This window comes from Lampetra planeri, chromosome 2, assembly GCF_965212315.1.
Source record: "Lampetra planeri chromosome 2, kcLamPlan1.2.h2, whole genome shotgun sequence".
NCBI lineage: Eukaryota > Metazoa > Chordata > Hyperoartia > Petromyzontiformes > Petromyzontidae > Lampetra > Lampetra planeri.
Window position 1 is genome coordinate 36698942 of NC_136108.1, and position 14631 is coordinate 36713572.

General features: G+C 50.8%; 1 protein-coding gene across 1 annotated transcript; it reads left to right on the plus strand.

Moving 5' to 3' along the window:
• Positions 1-1893: 1893 nt before the first annotated feature.
• LOC144733117 (transmembrane protein 200A-like) lies at positions 1894-8239 on the plus strand. Its single transcript, XM_078614884.1, has one exon. The coding sequence runs from the start codon at positions 2036-2038 to the stop codon at positions 3617-3619; it is 1584 nt and encodes a 527-aa protein (XP_078471010.1). The 5' UTR covers positions 1894-2035; the 3' UTR covers positions 3620-8239.
• The last annotated feature ends 6392 nt before the right edge of the window (positions 8240-14631 follow it).

Here is a 14631-nt window from a genome sequence, read left to right on the forward strand (position 1 = left end):
AGCCACAAACAGTTGTGCGTCATGTCAAGAGATGAAGACATCTCAATGCAGAGAGCAGTGCACCACTCTGAGTCAGAGAATGTCCCCGGAGTCGCCGAGCGAGTTGAGTAGGCCATGCGAGGGACAGTCCTTGTGTATGCCCGGCAGAGACTGCTTGCCACTCGAACCCACATGCTGCCATCTGCAGAGATGGCATGACCCAAATTGTAAAATGCAACGTGGCCGTTCTCTTGGTCGCTCGAGACAGAGCTGACACTGCCCCCTCGCGACACTCGAGAACACGGCTGAATCGCAATCGGTTGAAACCCAGATACGAACACATCCCCCTAGGGTGCCGGTTGAGAGCTCTTCCGCAGTTATTATGATCTCCCTTACTCACCCCGTTCCTTGTTACAACAACAGGGGATCACTAATTCCATAGAACAGGTGACATCACCTTCTAGGCCAGGTTCCACAAGCGTGAGCCCTCGCACCAATTGTAACCCGACTCCCCTTGGGTTCCGATCCTTGCATCATTACGCACCGCACACGCCTCATGATTGCCACATGAGTCCCACATAGCAAAGCGAGTCCAGAATAAGAGCACTCCCAACAGCCGCCGTTTGTCTTATTCTCGGTGTATTGGAACATTATTATTTGGTTCTTTCGGTTAAGTCACGTCTAAAGATAAAATAATAAATTAAATTAAATAATAGAATACGACGTTTCGATTGCAACACAAGCAATCATCATCAGGTATAATGAAATAGCGACATAAAATCTAACCAGAAAACTATAGACAGACATATTAGCAGACAGATATCACCAAGATACATAGAGAGAGCAACACAGGTAACAGAGAGAGGTGGTCGTCTCTGTGGGGTGGCCTTAAATAGACAGAGGAGGGCGGACGCAGAGAGAGGGAGGGGGGTTAGAGAAAAAATTAGCATATCAATGAGTGGACAACAAAACGTGGTGCTGCAAGTGCGATGACACGGCAAGCAAGCCTGAAAATCAGGAGAAGGACACACTAAAATTAAATAACCTAGTAAAATATCGAAATGTAATGTAATACAACACAGAGGGTCGGTCAACACAGTTCTAAAATTAAGATTGAACCACTTCTACGGGGAAGTTTTAAACTTATCTTCTTTTTTCTCTCTCTCTGACTACTTGTTCTCTCTGCCTGTGTCCTCTTTTTGGAATGTTCACACTTAAATTCTAACTTAGCAATCTTTGAAATACGTAATCAACCAGGCTATGCGTTAATTGTGTGTTGACCGACCCTCTCTGTTGTATTACATTACATTTCGATATTTTACTAGGTTATTTAATTTTAGTGTGTCCTTCTCCTGATTTTCAGGCTTGCTTGCCGTGTCATCGCACTTGCAGTACCACGTTTTGTTGTCCACTCATTGATATGCTAATTTTTTCTCTAACCCCCCTCCCTCTCTCTGCGTCCGCCCTCCTCTGTCTATTTAAGGCCACCCCACAGAGACGACCACCTCTCTCTGTTACCTGTGTTGCTCTCTCTATGTATCTTGGTGATATCTGTCTGCTAATATGTCTGTCTATAGTTTTCTGGTTAGATTTTATGTCGCTATTTCATTATACCTGATGATGATTGCTTGTGTTGCAATCGAAACGTCGTATTCTATTATTTCATTTAATTTATTATTTTATCTTTAGACGTGACTTAACCGAAAGAACCAAATAATAATTCCTGCAGTCACGAAAGTTCTAAAATTAGTATTGGAACATGTTTAGCAACCATCCGGCACGTATAGCGTGCAAGGACTGAATTTGTATTTTAACAGAGAAGGCTGCCACTTTGTAGGGTTCCGTGGTTCGTATGCTTCACTCTCAGAACTATTGCTGGGTCATGGAGCTCCCAGCGTCGGATGTTGTGCCGAACAGTACGAGGCTAACCCGAGGCGCGCACGTGAGCACTGACAGAGAGGGTTGGGGCCGCACAGAGCGGCGGCGCCGCGGGTTTGGGGAACGGCTCGCTCAGCCGCCGCGCTCTCCCCCCAGGTGCTCGGCTCGCCCCGCGGTGATGTCCGCGGCCGGGGCACTGCTCCGCGGATTCAGCTCCCGGAATCGGAGCCAGGGAGGAGGAGGAGGTGGCGGGGGCGCCGCACAGCCTGAAGGCTCCAAGCGCCACCTGCGAGGCCGCGGCCGCGGCCGTGGCCGGCGGAGAAAGTACGACCCGGACGTGGTGGTGGTGAAGGGCAAGGTGCGCGTCCTCAGCTTCTCGGGGGTGTTCACCGCCTTCGGGGTCCTCATCTTGGTGGTCGGCGTGGCCATGGCCGCCATTGGCTATTGGCCTAAGGGCAGCGTGACCCGTGCCCTCTCCTCCAGCCCCACGACCGCATCGACCGCTTCCTCCTCTTCAACCTCATCCTCCGCCGCCGGCAACGCCACCTCCGTGACCGAGCGGCACAACGGCACCGGGGAGGCTGCGCCCAGCCCCAACGTGACCTCGTCCGCGACCCCAGGCCGCACCTCTGGCCCCGAGCAGGGCTTTCTGGCCGCGCAGCTTCACTCGTACCGCATGAAAGTGCTGGGGCCGCTCACCATGGGCATCGGCATCTTCATCTTCATCTGCGGCATCGCGGCCCTCTACGAAAACCGCGACCGTGAGACCAAGGTCATCCACTTGCGTGACATCTACTCGGCCATCATCGACACGCACCACCACCACCACAACCACCGCGGCGCCAAGGGGGCCGCGGCGCCATCTCGCGGCCAAGTCAACGGCCTCGCGGGACGACAGGGCGCCGACCAAATCGCTCGCTGCTACGATGCTCAGTGCGCGGCGCGGCTCACGGCCAGCATGCTCCTCACCCTGCCGTGCGCTATCAGCGACCCAAAGTTTTCAGCGGATCTGTGCGACGACCTCCGCCACGGAGACCCCTTGGGCATCCTGGGCGCTCCGTTCCGCGGCGGCCGCTCTGGCTCACTCTACACCATCCACTCGGAGACCTGTCCCCGCAGCCCGCGCAGCCCCCGCAGCCCCCGCGAGGAGAAGGGCCTCTCCAGCAAGGCGTCCAAAGCTCCGTGTCGAGCCACTTCCATCGTGTCCTCGTCCATCACCGCGTTCACGCTTCCCGTCATCAAGCTCAACAACTGCGTCATCGATGACGCCGGTGACCTCGCCGTCGCGCCTCCGCATCGCTCCGACGCGACGGCGGAGGGCGGAGGCGCTGATGGGGACCGAGAGAGAGCCAGGTCCTTGTCTCTCGTGGACGTTAGCATTGCCTCCGGCGCACAGGGACAGACGGAAGGTTCCCCCGTGGCCACAGATGGACCTGAATCTGTCCCGGATGCGTCTCCTTACGGGGAAGGGGGAGACGTGGACGTTGAGAAGGAAGACGTGGTGCCGCCACTTCGCGTCGGCTCGGGTGCGGAGCCCTCGGAGCAGCCGAAAATCGCCTCCTCCGCCGCGTCCTCGCCTCCTGCCTCGTCCCCCACCTCGTCTCCCTCCTCCTACCGGCCCATGAAGCGGCAGTACTCCAACAAGGAGAAGCTCATCATGATCTCGCGCTTGAACCGCAACGTGAGCTTCGAGGTAGAAGAGGAATTTGTGCGTCCCGCCTCTCCGCCACATTGCCCCAACCCTTCCGAGACGCATCTCTAAATAAATACCGAAACCCATCGTGGCATGAGATTTGAGGAGGCTACCAATGCCGCCCTGGGTGAAGTGTGCTATCCTTCCACGAGTCCGCCCGAGACTACGAAACCAGGACAGGAGTTGGAGCCTCCTCAACCTGGAAACAGGAGCCAATGCCGACTCCGTGTCCAACGGATTAGGGATGCTGCTCACGACTCAGATACGCATCCTCTGTGAGCCCCATAATTCATTGGGGACAGCATAGACACGGAAGGATTAGTTGGATATTTGGGGGCCGCATTTAACTTTTTATTGCACGTCCCACGTCTCGCACAGCTAGCAATGTTTACATTAAGAGAGATAATTCTGATCTTGCCTGATTGCGCCCACGCTTACACGGTGAGCTGGTGTTTGTAGAAATCAACTTCACAGCCACGTGGTGTATGAGAGGGTGTCTTATGGGAGGGTGTTGTATGTAATAGGCAAGCGGCCCACGCACGTGAAGACTCAACCAAGACGAAGTTGCGCGCTGCTGTTCCCGAGGTCTGCGGCCCGGGGGAAGCGAAGCGCGATGAAGCATGCTGACAGTCAACGAGTCGATTAATTGGTCAATTAGTGAAACAATCGCCATGCTGAGTCTTTAACATCTGCCGTTTTCTTTGCAGAAAGCGATTAAATGCAGCGGTGAGTGGTTAGTGAAGAGAACCTCGAGACGAAGAACATCACTGCCCCATGTCACTGTGTCTCTCTGTCTCTATGTGAGTCTTTGTGTATATTTTCGTCTCTTAGTGCGCATTGGTCCTATGTATGCCACAAAGTCTAATCTTTACGTGCCTGTAAATCTTCATCTCTGTCTCTCTCTCACTTGGCGTTTTAATTGTGACTGTGTATCTGTTTCTGTGTATCTGTCTCTGTGTATCTGTCTCTGTGTATCTGTCTCTGTGTATCTGTCTCTGTGAATCTGTCTCTGTGTATCTGTCTCTGTGTATCTGTCTCTGTGTATCTGTCTCTGTGTATCTGTCTCTGTGAATCTGTCTCTGGGTCTCGATTGGAGGTCACTGTGTGGGTGGACAATCCCTCTGTCGTGTTGAAGTCACGCACAAGAGGAGGGCTAATGTCTATTTTTATAGCTGTTTTTGCGCCAGCGATTTAGAGAGCGGTGATGGTGTTTATCCAAACACTGGACAGAAATGTATGGCCTCTGTATATACCTTGAATATCTAAATATTTTTGTCCCGCCAGGGCGTCTATAGGGAAACTCAACGAAGTGAGATTTATTTATTTATTTGCCTCTTGCAGGGGAGTTCTGGCAGAGGACGACAGAACATGCTCTTACAATTTGGCACAAGTCCGGCGCGCTACGATTGTCACTGTATGAATTCCCAATGTCGTAAGTCTCTTATTTATTCGGAACTACGACAAGGCTTCTCTTGAACCGAACGTACGCCACCTCTAGGACGTCGTACGTTGTTCGGTACTATTATGGAGCCCCGGAGCAGAGGGACACCTGTGAACAACATGGATCGTGGCATTGTATGGTGGATGGTGGAGACTGAGGGGAGACAATGGTTCATGATGATGGTGATGGTCTCATGAAAATGCCTGTGCATGAACCTGATTCGCTTCTTGATGACAACGCAGCTTGCTTACTCGGGTATATGACCGCACCGCTTCACTTAACTCATTCGCAAAGCCTTCCTGAGTCTCGTGGCTCGTTTTCTGGAGGCACCTGCATTAGACGCATTACTTATTCCGTTTTGAAATTTGTATTCGCATAAGTAAATAATCCTGAGTGCCAGGATATATCCTACGCATTCTTCAAATCAGCAACATACTTGCTATACTGGCTGCCTACCTTCCATGCACTTGTGTATGCTCTTGGAAAAATTGACGTTCGATCTAAATGCTTTATTTTGTGTAAATATGCTTTTAATTGTTAGCGCAGACATGAGCCGAGTCCCCGGCGTATTGGCCACGCAGCCCGCGTGGCACCCGCCGCGGGGTCTCTGCTTGAGCCGGGGCTGTCGCTCGGAGCTGCTTTCAGGGCTCCGATGGTGCGTTGCTCCGCCGAGCGCGTTGCGCTACTCAGCAGAGGGAGGCGGTGGAATGTCGCCTCGCACATTCGCGCAGGCTCTGGTCGCCGTTGATCTGGCTGCGTCATCCCTTCGTCTTGCCCAATGGAGCACGGAGGCTGCGCCGTGTAGCATTTGACTTTCTAGGTCAGGGCAAGCGGCACACGCAAACAAATGCACGCGCAGGCACAAACACAGTATTTACACGTTTGAACCAAGTATACAGCAGTTTGTTTTGGCAGAGTAACTCCTGCCATTATTCGCACGCGTTACATGTGCGTCAACAGCTGGCACATGCACGCGTGGACACATTCTGACACTGGAACCCTGTATTGAGGCTTATTGGAGGTAAAGACATTGGGATATATATGAGACAGATACAAACATGTATAACTATTTTAAACCTATATATATACCACTATTACAGGTCGACTGGGCCTGAAATGAGTACCTGGTGCGGTGCGCAGACATCAACAAAGACGGCGGAGCGTGGTGCTGGCCACCCACCCCCACGTGTGCCGAGCTGGCCTTCACAAGGTCTCGCTAACAGCACCTGCACCAACAATCTGTTAAGGCTATACGGGGGATCTTTGTCTTTTTTTACGTATGGAGCCGATGCTGCAGCGGTTCGCAAGGTCCTACAAGCCCAGCAGTCCAGGGCTTGATTCGCAGCCACGGCTAACATCAGTGGTCAGCCTTAGCATCGGTCGACCCAATGAGTAGCCGGCGCGGTGTGTAAACTTTGGTTCCGTAGGGAGACAGAGGCGGCCGTCGAGTGGCGCTGGCCACACCGAAGCGCCTTAACTGGTGCTCTTCCATAGCACTTGCCTCCAGCAGCGTGCGGCTTCAGCGGGGGATCGTTACCTCGCTTCATACAGGCCTACTGCTACACGTGTGGTGGCAGGCACGTGCCACTGATGGAGAGACAGAAATACTCTGTGTCCCATGCGGCTGAGTGTAACCTGCAGGAGAGATTGGTGCATTGATGTGTTCGAGTGAGGCGCGTTCACATCTGGCCGTGTAGAGTAACAGGCGCACGGGGACTTGTGTTCATTATTTAGTGATGTCACCCGACCCAGCAGCTGACATTCCCAAGAGCGCAGGAGAGCTCAGCTAAAAGCTCATTCGCTTCCCTTTTCCTCCAACTTGCCTGCACCGTTGCCATATCATTGTACAGTCCTTTGTCGATCCACTGCTAGATGAAGGCCTCTCAATACCTTTCGGTTATGAAGTTTGTTTGACCATACTTCACCACGCTGGTCAATCCGGCTTGGTGAAGTGGGGTGCGACCAGGATGGCTTCTGATATCATGCGTCGCTGGTGTTAGCCGTGGCTGGGAATCAAACTCAGGTAGTTAGGTTAAGTACATGGGAAGGCAATCTCACTTTCGTTTGGCCTGCACTCCTCGCTACTGGTGAGCAGGGGAGGTGTGCGAACCCACACCTGGTGAGCGAGCACTTTGGCATTGCGTGTACATTGACGCATGGGGTTCATCCCTCTGATTAGCACGGTTGGCTACGTGCGGTGCGAAAGAAGTTCAACACACTGTACATACATACAATGGGAACTGATTGTCAAGAGGAGGAGGAGGAGGCTAGGGGCGCAGTCATGGTGAGTGTTGGCGTTCATGAATACAGGGCTCGCTGCTGGGTTCAAGCAAAGTTGTGCCTCGGATTCATGGAGTCGAGTTATGCTTTGGAATGTGGCAAATGCAACGTTTATGGTTGGGCTAAGACTACGGTTTATGATATGGCTCTAATTATAAGGCGAGCGGCTGGTCGTATACACAGCGTAAGTGAACAATTCCATTAGTTTCCCACGTGAATCGCTCGCTGTAAAACACAGAACGCAGTCACTCCATGTGGTCATACGAACTCGACCGGGCCTTGGAGGGCGAGTTAATGAAACCTAAAGCCTCTGTCTTGATCGCGTTGTAGCAGGGACTGTGTTGTTTCTTCTTTCCTTATTTCACATCTACAATACAGCGCAGTGTGAATATACCTGGTGACCTGAGTACATATATATTTTACATACACAAACACACATCATTATTCACACACACACATTATTATTATTATTATACACAAACATCACTCACCATGGACTCACGGTTCTGCGAGGGCTTCGCCACAGTCCATGAGTTGACACGATTCAGTCTCAGTTTATTAAAACGTTCCTGGGAAGAAATGAGGTATCCACATTTTGGACATCACTTTTGTTAAAAAACGATCCTCAAGTTGGGCACTCGCCGTGACGTTGACATTGAGAGCAGGCTGGGCCGCAAGTTAGGCTGTCGGAAGGTGCTGGCTTAGCCTCACCTGGTGTAGAATCTGGGCCACGTATACGGGCAGGTTTAGCCTCACCTGGTGTAGAATGGGCTGGTTAAACCTCACCTGGTGTAGAATTGGCTGGTTTAGCCTCACCTGGTGTAGAATCTGGGCCACGTATACGGGCTGGTTTAGCCTCACCTGGTGTAGAATGGGCTGGTTAAACCTCACCTGGTGTAGACTGGGCTGGCTTAGCCTCACCTGGTGTAGAATCTGGGCCACGTATACGGGCAGGTTTAGCCTCACCTGGTGTAGAATGGGCTGGTTAAACCTCACCTGGTGTAGAATTGGCTGGTTTAGCCTCACCTGGTGTAGAATATGGGCCACGTATACGGGCTGGTTTGGCCTCACCTGGTGTAGAATGGGCTGGCTTAGCCTCACCTGGTGTAGAATCTGGGCCATGTATACGGGCTGGTTTAGCCTCACCTGGTGTAGAATGGGCTGGTTAAACCTCACCTGGTGTAGACCGGGCTGGACTAAGCTCACCTGGTGTAGAATCTGGGCCACGTGAAACGCAAAGAGTATATTTAGATTTGCCTGATGCGCAAACGCGGGATGTGTGCGTGCGAGTGTGATAGTCACGCGTCTCCGTCTACAACAACAATTTGTGTTAATTAGTCGCTATGTTCCTGCACTTGGTATACTTTGTAAAGACGTAAACGTGCAATTTTTCAGTACTGTAATTTTAAATTGAAATGTTAATTGTGTGGAACTTGACATTGGATGGCAATCGGAAGGCTTTGCTGTAAACGCGTTTAATTGGTGGGTAGTGAGTGTGTGATTGAGAGCAGGGTGATTTGTCCCAGTGTGGTGTCACAGTGGGACGTGCCAACACGCCAGCACGTGACCCTGGGGAGGGGGGGGGGGCACATTGGTTCCACTTGAATGGGACAATTGTTTTCATACCTTTTTTTGCATGGCCAATAAAGTTAGTTAGTATGTGATATGTTTTCAAATGGTTAATCACTCACAAATATCGACTATTGGTATAGGTGCTTTTGGAACCCGTATGGTGGCAACATCCGCTTGCCACCCCAGGCCCGATTTCCGTACCAGTGATACATCTGGACGAATGCTCTCGGCCCACCGGGAACGAGGTGGGACCAGGCGGTTGTGTTAACTGGATGCTGTTCCTGACATTTATTTACACATCAAAGCCTAACTGAGTCTCAAGACTCTTTTTTAAGAGATCCTGTATTGGAATGTTTGGCCAATTACATTTTAAGAAAAAATAAGAACGGAGTTTACATTACTGCGAATAAAGCAGCCGCTCGCCTTTTGGCGTTGTTCTCTGGTGTGACCCTGGTGGTGAGACGAGGCCCTCAAGAAGGCCGCTGTCTCTGGTGTAGGCCAATCCGCTTCAAAGACAATGCAGAGATTATCAGAGCATGTTTGTTTGCATGTTCACAAGTACGCGTGGTTCATGCAGACTTGATTACTTGCAAAATATTTTTATTTGGTATTTGAACATCTTATCACCTGTTTTATTGCCAGAAAGGGTAAACCCTATTCTTATTTTTCATACTTTGATACTGACAAAATGGTCCCATTTTGTACATTTTAAGAGTTTGTTATAATGTGGAAAGACACTGAAGTACCCAGGGAAACCCCTCACGTGCGAGGGGGCAACAATCCGGCATCTGCCACACTCGTGGCGTTGTCCACTTGCTGATTGGTCCAGCTGAAACGAACGATCTTCACCTGCAGTCTGTGCGTGGAGCTGAGAGATCGATGGAGGCTATACGTGAGGTCTGGTTGAATATATGGTGGTGAATGTTGGTATATACATCATGAAATGTGTCAACACGGAATAAAAACGTGACGTTGGAAAATGTTACCACGTGTTTGTTCATCACGTGAAGGAGTCGCGTTCGTTACGCATCTGTGTTCCCACTTGGATGACATTCATGTGTAACTGTATTTAGGAAGAGGGCATTGACTGGGATGTTTCGATAAATATCTAGGAGCTTTCTCATATCGAATGATAGCAGTCCACAGAGGGGACCACCACAGACACTCGAGAACACCACGACAATATATTGATATCCTTCCACAAACTCGCTTTCTGTACTGCCTTCTAGAGGAAACTGCCTCGTTATCTTGCCTTACGGCTTTCATCTCTGTATGATCCGCCAACTCCACTACCACCCTGGATTGCAGGGTCATCTCTCCAGAATGCCCCATTAATCATCAAGCGAATGCTTAGAATTCAGCAATGAACCTAAAGTACATTGATCATTCAGGCGGTGTTGAGAGATTATGGGCCGCATTGACGCGAGGGATTAGTCATCACAATAGACCCTTTGTTTCATTCGGCCTCGTGGCTCGGCGGTAGAGCGAGTGGCTCGCAGTGGCAAGGCTGCGAGTTCACATCCTGGCTGGAGGTTGCCCCAGCCCATCATCTCTCCGTGGCCAATGATAAAATATGTGACCACTTTGCGGGGAAGTCAACAGTGGATGTCCTTTGGATAAAAGTTCCCCCATCATAAGAATGTGGAATTTCCGCCACTGGCTCATGGCTGTAAACGGGGGATGAGCACCGCCTCAATGTTCATTTGAGCAGGAAATCACTTTGATTTGTTTTAACTTGAAATCGTGCATTTCATGACGCAGTGTTTGGCTTGTGGGAGGAAACAGGAGTAACCCGGAGACATTCCACGCATGCGAGGCGGTAACGCCTCGCATGCGTGGATGCCGGATTATGCTGCGAGCACTTGGCCTTCCCCTGGCCGCCACTCAGGAATCATGCCAAGACAGTGAATTTGACCGACGGTAATTGTCCGTGCAAAGCCACGTGCATTTAAACACAGGGCAGACAACGCGGTGATTTGCGAGCCGCGTGTGGCCTCGGCGCCTCCTCGAAGCAGCAGTCACGACGCGCATGCCAACACGCCTTGCTGCAGGAGACGCACCGCACGCCCCATACGAGACAAAGATCCCCCGTCTAGCCTTCACACAAGTTTGGGACATGTGCTGTTAGTGAGCGCCTATGAAGGGCAGCACGACACACGAGGGGGTGGGTGGCCATAACGACGCCCGACCGCATTTGTCTCCTCAGTGACGATGTTTATACGTCGCACCAGGTACTAATTTGAGGCTGAATCGACCTAGGGGAGAACCAAACTCGGGTTGCGGGGTTCGTAGTGCAGCGCACTAACCGGTACGTGACACGACGCCATGCACACGCGAACGCCCCCCGTGTCGCCTCTCTTGACGAGGGAAGCGAGCGCACGAGGGGTGGCGTGGTCAGCATCACGCACGCACGGTCAGGCTCTCTGCGTAGCAACGGTCAGGCTCTCTGCGTAGCAACGGCCAAGCTTTCTGCGTAGCAACGGCCAAGCTCTCTGCGTAGCAACGGTCAAGCCCTCTGTGTAGCAACGGTCAAGCTCTCTGCGTAGCAACGGCCAAGCTCTCTGCATAGCAACGGTCAAGCTCTCTGAGTAGCAACGGTCAAGCTCTCTGCGTAGCAACGGTCAGGCCCTGTGCTCAAATTCTGTTGACTTGATGACCGCAGCAGAATTTTAGGCTGAGTTGAAATTGATGGAAAGACAGAGATGGTTCAATTTCTAATGTGTGTTATTGTGCATTTACGGGAGCCGAAACCGGGATGTTTGGACTCAAAGCGCAGGAGCGCGCGAACCACGACGACGCCTCTCTGCCCGTTATTAAAATGCGCCGGGATGTTGACGCTTTTCCAAAGGGTCCCCAATCGGGCGTCATCTGGGTTCACTCTGCATCTCACCCATCCGCACTTCTCCCTCCACCACTGCTCATCGCGCGATTCAGGGTCACCAGTCGAGAACTTCCAGCGTCTGTCTCGCCTGGTCGGTGTCGTCCGTGCTGCGTGTGGTCTCTGCGTGCTGTCTTGTGTTTGTGTCTCGCATGGAACTTGACGGCGGTGTTGGTGAGTCACGTTGTGGTGCAGTCTTTGACGTAGCACAGAAAGTAGGTTGCCGACATTACTCGATGTACAACAGAGGTCGAGCATTATCCATTCCATATCTGTGGGCTTACTCTGCACTCCTCAATTTATTCCAACATGGAACACAATAATCAGCCATGGTCAATCCACTGCTAGAATATGGTTTCTCAAGGCGCCGCCACCTCTCACGGTCCTGGGCCAATATCAAGTGAAAACTAATTTTCTAAATTCACAAAATTAAATTCTTTAGAACTGCTTTTTGCGTTTAGTTTGTTATCCATGCCCCGCACCTGCGATTAGCGCGGTTGGCTACGTACGGTGCGAAAGAAGTGCAACATAAATACACCCACATCACGAGCGGATTTCATCGCTCCATCTCCGTGGTGGATGCCCTCTCGGACGGGTTTCCTTCTTTGAATTCCACGGTCATTGATTACATTGTAACCACGTGGATGTATTTATATACAACGATACTGTATTTTAAAAAGTGCATTTAGACCTACCGGTAAAATCGGTGGAAAACACTGACGGTTTGGAGTAAGTATCTGATAAACAAAGCATCTGATAAACAAAGCACGCATCGCACAACATATCGGAGTTGGGTGAGGCGTGAATGACGGCCTCCCCGCGGCTGCGGAGCTGAGCGAGCGACGATTCCCACCTCGCGCCCACAGCGCCCGTGGCGTGGGCGCGGCGCAGATTGCGAGTGGGAGTGGAGCGTGGTGTGTGTGTTGTGTGGTGTGTGTGTGGTGTTGGTGTGTGGTGTGTGTGTGGTGTGTGTGGTGTTGGTGTGTGTGTGGTACTCATTTTAGTCCGCGTCGACTTAGGGGAGGCCCAGGACCGGTTAAATAATGCCGTCCTACATGTAGTGTAGCCTTACACGCCGATGGCGTCAGTGCTGTTCGCCCTATTAACGCCCGCAGGTAGCCAGCATCACGCGTGGCTGTCCCAGATTAACCCCGTGGGGATAGCCCAGCCCATTGAGATTCACTGACCAGGTTTTCGCGAGGGGTCGCTGGGAACACCGCGGCTACGCGAAGCCTCCACTGTGATTCGTCACCTCCACTCTCAATAGTTAATTACCCCTCGCGGCAAGAAGCACTTCTTCGATTCCCCGGGGTGCCTCTTTTTACAGGCATTCATCTCAATGAACTTCTCTAACTTGCTAGCCCTACGCACGGTCACATCTCCGAAGCTGACGCGGTATTGAGCCATACATAAAACGGATATTGTATGAACTTATTTCCCACCGTATGTAGCCAACTGGGCCAATCGGAGGCTGCGGGGCTACAGAGGGTAGTGCACGAGTCCAAATGTTGTAATGTACTTCTATACGCCCTCACGTGTGCTTCCCGAAATCATCAACCTCACTGAGCAGAAGAGTGGTGCAGTATGGAAAAGTAATCCCTCATCCAGCAGTGGTTTGACATGAGTCCTGTTCGTGTGTAGTGCAGTGGCTTCGAAAACGATATTTGTAGAGGAACCTTCTTTTATTGAGACACACCATCTCGCCTTGCACACACTCTGGAGCATCGGCGGCGCTGACTGAGACAGCTGACAGGCTGTCCAGCAGCGCAATGTCGACGAGACGAAAGCACCGACGAGACGATCCAATCCCAAACCGGCAGCCTCGAGCTCCCACTCTCGGCCAAATGGGCCCCTCAATGACCGTTGCCCCAGTTCCTCCATTCTGCCGACACGTCCGTGTATCCTGTCGCTCACTGGCGTGTTGTGCTCTTTGATCACCGCAATTGTCGTTTCTGGTCACCAGCTGGCGCTACTACACTACACATGCACAGTACGTGTCTCTCACTTTGGAAACATGAATCGATAGCACCCAGTACACAGCACAACACATCACGAATTATGCAAGTCCCATCAATGAATACATATTTTAAAATTTAATCTGGGAATGTTACAAGACAGGGTGTATCGCAGTCGAGGCAGATAACCAGAGAGGCCGATTAAGAATATTAAGCGATTATAACAGCTCATGGTGAAAGCAGTTGTTGTTAGGTGTAGTGATGTTAATGGTGGTGGTATTGGTAATGTCGGTGGTGGTGTGTGGTTGTAGTTCATGTCGCTGTGTTATATTGGTAGGTGTAGTGATGTTACTGATAGGTGGTTGTTTTGGTGGTGGTGGTAATAATGGTAATGGTGGTAGTCTTAGTGGTAGAGCTAATTATTTTTGTCAAAGTAAAGGACTGGTAGGAATGGACAGGTAGATGAGAGAGATAATAATTATGAATGCGATTTTTCACGTGTGAATACTTCAAGAATCAGACACAATGTCCTCTCGAGGGGTGGAGCCATAGGTAAAAGTTCCTCATGAATGATCAGCACGAGACTAAAAGAACACCAAATAAATATTAAATACTCCCAAATACAACTGTCAGCAGTAGCAGAGCACGCGTGCCAACAAGGACACTCAATTGATTTTGATCATGTTGAAGTTCTGTGCAAAATCAGCTACTACTGGCCAAGACTAATTAGAGAATCTATCTAAATTGAAATAAATTTTTTTAACCGTTCGGATAGGTACTGACTTAATGCTGCATGGAAGCTAATCAAATAATACATTGTGGCCTGTATAGACAGGCCACCATACTTCAATAGGGATTACCGTTGGTACGGCTATTTTAATACACACAATGGACAATGGATAAACAGGAAGGACAAGATCAAAGTGCTTGCATAATGCGCATGCATAATGTACGG

Bases quoted from the DNA above. Each gene is read 5' to 3' on its own strand.
- LOC144733117 (XM_078614884.1), top strand. From the start codon at position 2,036: ATGTCCGCGGCCGGGGCACTGCTCCGCGGATTCAGCTCCCGGAATCGG.